Source organism: Haplochromis burtoni, unplaced genomic scaffold (assembly GCF_018398535.1).
Source record: "Haplochromis burtoni strain Fernald_Lab_line unplaced genomic scaffold, NCSU_Asbu1 Contig_86, whole genome shotgun sequence".
Lineage (NCBI taxonomy): Eukaryota > Metazoa > Chordata > Actinopteri > Cichliformes > Cichlidae > Haplochromis > Haplochromis burtoni.
Genome location: NW_024582447.1, coordinates 159096 through 166729, shown reverse-complemented (window position 1 = coordinate 166729; position 7634 = coordinate 159096). Strand labels below are relative to the sequence as shown.

The 7634-nt window shown below is 38.9% G+C and overlaps 1 protein-coding gene across 4 annotated transcripts in view; it reads right to left on the bottom strand.

The window, feature by feature from the left end:
* Positions 1-1090: 1090 nt before the first annotated feature.
* LOC102298846 (unconventional myosin-VI) overlaps positions 1091-7634 on the bottom strand; it is a 37982-nt gene continuing 31438 nt past the window's right edge. For all 4 annotated transcript variants that reach the window (XM_005925735.3, XM_005925736.3, XM_005925737.3 and 1 more), the window contains 4 exons: positions 5495-5598; positions 4292-4426; positions 2986-3204; positions 1091-2515 (listed from right to left, as the gene is read on the bottom strand). In XM_005925735.3, coding sequence (XP_005925797.1) covers positions 2316-2515; positions 2986-3204; positions 4292-4426; positions 5495-5598 — 658 coding nt within the window. In that variant the 3' untranslated portion in view covers positions 1091-2315. The remainder of the gene's footprint in view (positions 2516-2985; positions 3205-4291; positions 4427-5494; positions 5599-7634) is intronic.

Genomic DNA, 7634 nt, shown 5'->3' with positions numbered 1-7634 from the left:
AGAACGAATAAAGAATGAGTTTAAAGCCTGACGTCAACGAACTTGGTTTTTGAAATAAAATCAAGATTATTGTGTTTGAGTCCTAAAGCACCGTACAGTATACTCCTCTTACAGTCAGTTTACATGTACTACTAAGTCTTTACGCAGTCTTGTAATTTCTCTGTTTTTGTAGTTTTCAGCAATTGTTCTCCAGCCTCTTTGTGCGTTGGCTGAACCCCTGTTGTGTCTACACATAACAGAAAACGTTTTTAAACCATTAAAAAAAAAAAAAAAAAAAAAGACACATTGCTAATAGCAACCTGTTGCAAAAACACAATTTTTTCCCAGTTTCTTTAGTTGAAGCTATGAAAACGCCAAAGTAACGCCAGTAAGCGGTAAGAGGTGTTTTGGAGCGATGATTCCAAGTTTGGAATTTTCACTTTTTTAAATTGTAGTCAAAATGTACTGAGGAGGTCAGGAGCGAGGTGCCAAAGTGCGTTTCTACAGCCATCTGTAAAAGACGCTGGAGCCTCTGTCATGGTTAGGGGGAACAAAAGCCTGCTAGCATCCAAAGCAGAGCTTTAAACATCCTTCAAGAAACCTGGAGAACCATTCCTAAAGACTACTTAAAGAAGTTATGAGAAAGCTCCCTAAGAGATTTCTGGCTGTGTTAAAGAATAAAGGTAGTCATACCTAATATTCACTTTCAAGCTCATTAGAATTGTAAAAATGTTGCTTTTGCCTTGTAAACTGTATTTCTATATATGTTTGCACATGCTTTAATAAATCAGTGCACCTATTTCATATTTTTTATAGCAAAATACAAAGAAATAAGGGGTGAGCCAAGGCTTCTGCAAAGTCTGTACATTGAAACAGCCTAAGATCCTTGAGTTTTAATCCTGTTGATCACGTAATTGGACTCACGAGCATCAGCTCGGTGACATCTGCAGTGTGTTAGCGTTTGTTGTTTAATTAACCTACATGCTAATCCTATTATCAGGAATTATCATCAGAATGTCAGATCCATTTACTGAGCACTGACCATTAACAGCTTGTTTGTGAATATTTGTGAATTAATTCGTGATTTTTCAGCCATGTAAAATAACTTCAAAAGAAAAAGCAAATCCAGGAATATATTTATTTTCTACAATCTTCCAGTTTCAAGGCCAACATACAAGAGAAAACCAAAGAAAAAACACATAAGAGTGATTCAATAGTTACATTACTCTTGACTACTACATTTTAAACAAAGATTGACCCTTGAATAAGATGACTGAAACATTCCTGGCATAACCAACTGAGGAGTCAAGTAATCAACTTCAGAAAATACTACATAAACACAGCACACACACACACGCACGCACACAAATGACTGGCTGTAAAACAACCCCAAACCCAGAAAACTGCAAACATGAAAACAATTCCCTCTCAGATAACAAATGAGCAACAGTACAAAAGAAGTTTTTTCATGAAATTCCGTTAAGTTGTCAGAGCTCGTTAATGAATAATTAAATCAACTTATTATTATTCTGCCAGAAAAATGTATCCTACTTCATTAGACTGTGTTGTGAGCAGTTGTGAGTATGACTTATAACATTACAGTCTTCTATATTTCACCTGTGATATTTCACATTATTACATTAGATGCACATAATCTATACAAAGTGAATTTAATTTGACTCTTGGTTGTATGGCCTTGTATTCATGATTGTCACCTTTAAGTACTTTAATCTGACAAATAAATGTGGTGTTTTTCATTACTGTCATCTCATACGAGCAGCTAGTGCATGGGCAATTATTCATAGCCACATCGCAGCTATTTATAGACACTAAATGGCAATTATGGTTGTAATATTCAGAAAACTCATAAAGAATTAAAAGACAGTTATAACCCTTAAAAGTACGTCTGCTGAGGTTTTCTTGATTTTGTCTAATATATTGTTGCTTTTGCAAACCATTAAGGTTTGGGGTTTATAGCTAAAAAGGCTATGCACCACTTAAGGCTTCTGTGATGTAATGTTATTGCAATATAAGGCCTCACGGTCGGATATTCTACAAACATCGATTGAGAAAACCCCCCACAAGTCGTTATGCTACATCACTGAGATGTTCTACTGCAAGCTGTAAAGAAATGTTGAAAATCTAAAAATAATAAAAATAAAGTAAATCATAAATTGTCTACAGAAAGAGTGTGTTTAGGGCATCTTTGTCTGTGATTACTGTGGGTGCAGTGTTCTGCAACCTGACTGTGCATCTTTTATATTTGTCTGTGTATAGTGCTGTGTTGTGTCTCAGGACGTAGACCAAGCTTTTGACTTTTCCCTTATCTTGTGTGTTCACTTGAGGAGGTTCTGAAGCATGGCGGTAGCGTATGTTGGGCGGGCCTGCTTGTTCTCAATGGCTTTCTTCAAGTACTGAATTCCATCACAGCGTTCCCAGATTTCTTCAAACTGCCTGGGCAGGATCTCTGCCCCTCTCTTCCGGGTCAAACCGGTCTCCTCCAGGCTCAGCTCACACATCTCCATGTCGTCTTTGCCTGAGCAGCCAAAGGGGAAGGATAAAGATTTACTAGCAGTGCATTCACTTGGACACTTGACATCACACAGTTTTAGCCAGAGTCATCTATTTATTAGACTACCACATGCCCATGCCCATGCTTGGCGTGCTCGCGCTGCTGGCAGTAAACTGAAAATGATACAGTGCTTTTATAAGGTGCTAAAGGTGCATAAAGCAAAAGAATGGGCCGTTTTAGCTCATTGTTAGGTGGTTGCTTGGCAACGTGATGACGTTATATCATATCATGTATAATTTAACTTTTGTGGAGATAAATGAGATGCTACTGTTGTAAAATAAAAGAATAGGCTGCTTTCATATGGGGTTATAGGTGCATAAAGGCAATATATATATATATATATAGATATAGATATAGATATAGATATATATATATAGATATAGATATAGATATAGATATATACATACACACAACAAATGTAACTGTTGACTCACCTGCGACCAGCACGATGGGTTGTTTGTCTGGATGAAGCTCCATTTGTCTGGCTATCCAGGGCCCATCAAAGTGGGCATACCACCAGCCCTTCTTTTTATTCTGGGGATCCTTGTACTGGTCAGCGGGTCGGATAAAAGGAATGCGGAAATAACGCTGCTGCCGGTTCATGGCTACCTCTTGATGCTGGGTCGTCATCGGAGGAGCTGGGTTCTGTTCAGCTGTAGTGACACAGTGCAATCATTAGAAAAATTAGTAGTAGTAGAGGAGATGGTTTTGCACTTTCACGGCAACAGCTTTAAGTATTCACAACAAAGAACCTGTTATTTTGGCTTATATTAATGTAGCTTTGTACTAGCTTTGGTAAAAGACGAGAACATGCTGAGTGGGACAGGAAACAAAGAATACAGCTTTTAAAACATACAAGATCAAAAAGGAACAGGGATGCCCCATGTAAACACTACAGGGAAAGGCTGGGAAAGCAGCTTTTAGCCTTTTATGAAGTGGTCTCAAATAAGACCCCTGCTACATCAGTACAGGCCAAAATCAGGATCCAAATATAAGGAAACAAAGTAAAGCTTTTAAGAGCCACCATATCAAAAGAGAAAGGCAACAAAATATAGTAAAATTAGAAGCAACATCTAATGTTCCCATTGTCCACAATCGAATATTTGTTTTTGAATTGAACAGGAAGACAAATGTAGTACGAGTGTGAGCTTTCAAGGAGCAGAGTAACACTTGTTTGTGTTTTGTGGCACAGAGTATGCTCGGTTGAATTGAGAAGGAAAGCAAGCTGTCATACTAGCAACATGGCTGGCAGTTATTTGCTAATTAGAACAACCATTTTTGACAGAGTCGAACAGAAGGTGGCTGAATGTTTAGACCTTGGCATTTCATCTGTTAACTGAGTGTTGGAAAACATAGGCAGGTTATCTGTGTGCAGGTCACACAGGCGGGTCTCTGCCAATAAAAGTGAAGGGCTGAGGTGGAGAAAATAACCTGCAGTAAGATTTGCATTAGTGACTGTTTATTACAGTACTCATATACAGCGTATGGGAGGGTGCAAATTTATGCTCATGTTTAAAGCAACTTTCAGCTGCTCCCTTATTGTCGAGGGGTCGCCACAGCAGGTAGATCTGCATATTTGATTTGACAGATTTTTATGCTAGATGTCCTTCTTGATGCACTCCAAACAGATTTGTGTCTCCTCTTGGGAACAAAATGGGAACCTTGTTACTCAAATGTGTAAACCACTACAGCACACTTAGTGGAATTATGAAGCAACAGAACACAATATCCTTTACTAACCATAGTCAGTGACACATTTAGGAGCCCTCAGATCGCTCCCGTCATCATTTTGTTTCTTGTTCTTGGATTTCCATGCATGATAGACCTTCAGACGACGGTGAAACTCCTCTCTGCAGGCTGCCAGCAGGTCAATGTCTGTCCCCACAACATAGCATCAGTAAGCATGCATGAAATCAAAACAATCACAAATTGGCAGAAGAATGAAAGAGAGAAGAATGAGCGCCTATCTTTATTTAACACAGGCTGGTTTAATCTACATCTATCTTCTGTTTTTCAACATGAAATCCAAATCTGGAACAGATAAGTCGCAAATTACCATTTTATATAGTTTAAGAACCAGTAAAGACATCCAGCAACTAGTTGGCTGCCAACAGTTTCATAATGCCAGGAGTGAAAAATTGAACTGCTATTTCCAGAAAACATTGTGTGTGCATGTCTGTGTTTTAGGGTGCAGCATGCCATCTCAGTGAAGAAAACATTCAAAACCGACAGCGCCTTTAGTGAGCATCGGGCTATAATCAGTCAGTTTTAAAGCAGAGTTTTTTGTTGGTAACACCACTGATCCCATCAAAGCAAATGGGTTCCACAAATTAGCCAGATGTCCTTGGAATCCCATCGGGGATATCAGAGTGCCTAACACTGATCAGAGTACTGTATACAGTGGCAGTTATAAAGACGTTGGCATAAAGGCATCTGCTTTTCATGCTGACTGAGAAGAAGGTTGGCTGGGAATGACTAGAAAGAGTAAAAGTCAGCCATTCTCCATAATGATGATAATTTCCTCTCTCTCTAACAGTAAAAAACAAGTCGATGAGCCATAGCAGCTGTGGGAACATCCTCACATTGGTTTTTTTTACGTTGCAGGGAAGACATCTTGTGTTCTCACTCTCTACAGCTGCAGTTTTAGCTTTTTAACAGCCACTTTGGCAACTCGAGGAATGACTGAGAGTGCAGATGAAAAGTGTGTGCAGAGAGAGATGGTACCCCATGGGTTTGTGTACCAGAATGGCCAAAACATGAGCTGATGCAGAATTATTTAATGTGGGGGCTGAAAACTGTAAATAATTTTGTGATGAAGCCTCCACTGAAAAAAGCGACCTTCAATCAGGGCTTTAATAACTAAATGTGCATTTGACGGTCGAGTCAATGTGCAGACACTGTTTTTTGAGTGAGGTGAAACTGGGTGGGTTGAGGATTTCTCACCACAGGATGTGTTGATGACATCTCGCAACTCAGCATACTTCCATTTGCTAAGGTCGTACTTTTTCACACCAGCAGCAGCTTTGGTTGCCTGCACCTGAGGACCCCTATGGCAAGGAGCAGATGAGCGGGGGCGAGAGGGAGCAAAAAAGAAAAAGAAGGTGAGTGTGAAGACAGGTAAGTGTGACAAGGTGGGACTATCAAGGGATTGGGAGTTGTTACTTTCAAATACGATTCAGGTTTAACATTTTAGGGCTGTGTCAAAACAGAAAAAGCTACTTTTAACAATAAATCAGAAAATAATGAAAAAAATTACATATGTACTTTAAAAAAATATATAAAAAATTACTAAGATCTAATGTTTAAATTGCAGAAAGAATGGGTGAACATTTGCAACCAGCAGATTTATTAAGGATACCAACCTTAGTGAAAAAATGAAACAATCACTTCACTTCTTATAAACCTTCCTCATTGTCTCAGCTGTTAAAATTCACATTAGGAGCCAGACAGCAGGGGAGCTAAAGAGCACAGTTTGTCCACATCTCTGTGGCCTGTTTTTAAATTCCACGGAATTCCACTCCGTTGTGGAAGAGCTTTTGTACCAAATATTTCTTGTGGAACTTTGAGTGTATTTAAATTTATGTAAAAAAAAAGAGAGATGAATGAAAAACAAAGTGTAACTGTGCACTGCTTTAATAAACAACTACCAAGTCAACTAATGGCAATTGATGGTGTTTTAGCTACTTAACAGACTATTGCAGAGCTCTTATCTCATGTCTCCAGCTTCCCTGCTGAGTATAGGCAGCTAATTCAATAATACAAAGGATTTGTCTCCTCTATTTACAGTTGGCACAACTGTTACTGTCTCTGGGTAGAGGATTGCTGATCTATGAATCATTTACTAAATTACCATTACCATTTAAGATTCACACAGACTGCAAAGATTAAACTGATTTGGGATGATGACCAGTGCTGGCTGAGGCGCGTGCCAGTGTGTAATGGTGATAAACCAGAGGAAAAAAGGTTTTACTTCTGTTGCGGAGAGAAAAAAAAGCTGTGGAAAGGATGTGATGCCCGGGGCTTTGCTTCTGGCAGAACGTAAATGTGAAATGAATCCCATTCCCCATTCAGGAAAAGGAAGACAGAAGGAGGCTGTGATCTTTCCAATATTCTTTAGCTACTAAGTTGGCCATGCCAGCCAATGTGCTTACCTCTACTGCACAAAATCGGCCTAATCTCTGTGCAAGGCACATGCAAAACATGTGTCTCTCTTCCTCTAGTTGGTTGCCAGAGGTCACCTGACTTACAGGAATACTTAGAGTCTACAACATGGGCTCTGGAGCCAGCGCTGACATAAGAAGCTTTTCGATCCAATGTAATTTGTGCTCACTGAAAACTACAGGTAAAAGTGTGCATAGGCTATTGAATGCTTTCTCCTAACATTAAACACAATGTAGCTGCAGAACTACAATGATGCATATTGTATATGAAACACCCGAGCTTTATTTAGGACAAGGTTTAGAGGTATAAGGAGAGCAGAGATAGAACTGGTAAACTTTCAGCAGTTTATGTAAATGGATCTGTTTTTCACTTCCCTTTTTTACATGGGATGTGCAGTTGTTCCCGCAAATAACCTCAAAATGCAGTTTCCTGCTCTGTAGCTACACAAAGATACTAAGTGTCCTCATATAGAAAGAGTGAAAAGTGAATGAGAGCGTGATTTTGAATACAGCTTGTTTGAGTACTAAACATTTTATATTAGTATTAAACATTTTGGGAAGGATATATCATATTTTGGTTAAACTTCTCTAACTGAAAACACTCTCAAAACTAGAGAATTAATACAGTCCAATTTTTTTTACCATTAAAAACTTTGTTTGTTAAGAGCCGCTGACACCACCAGTTAGAATACAGAGCGACAGTGGAGTAAGTCATACTGCCACAAAATTATAAACTACTGTATGCATGCAAATCAGAACCCATCGCTTAGGACAGTATGTTCAGTCTGTGTGGCACACCAGCACTATGAAGGCTGCAGTCATGGTTTAACCCCTGCAGAAACAAAAAGATCCGATACTGCGCTCATCTGACACTGATGATTTAGTGTGCCATATTAATTTATGGGTAATTATGATTACATATA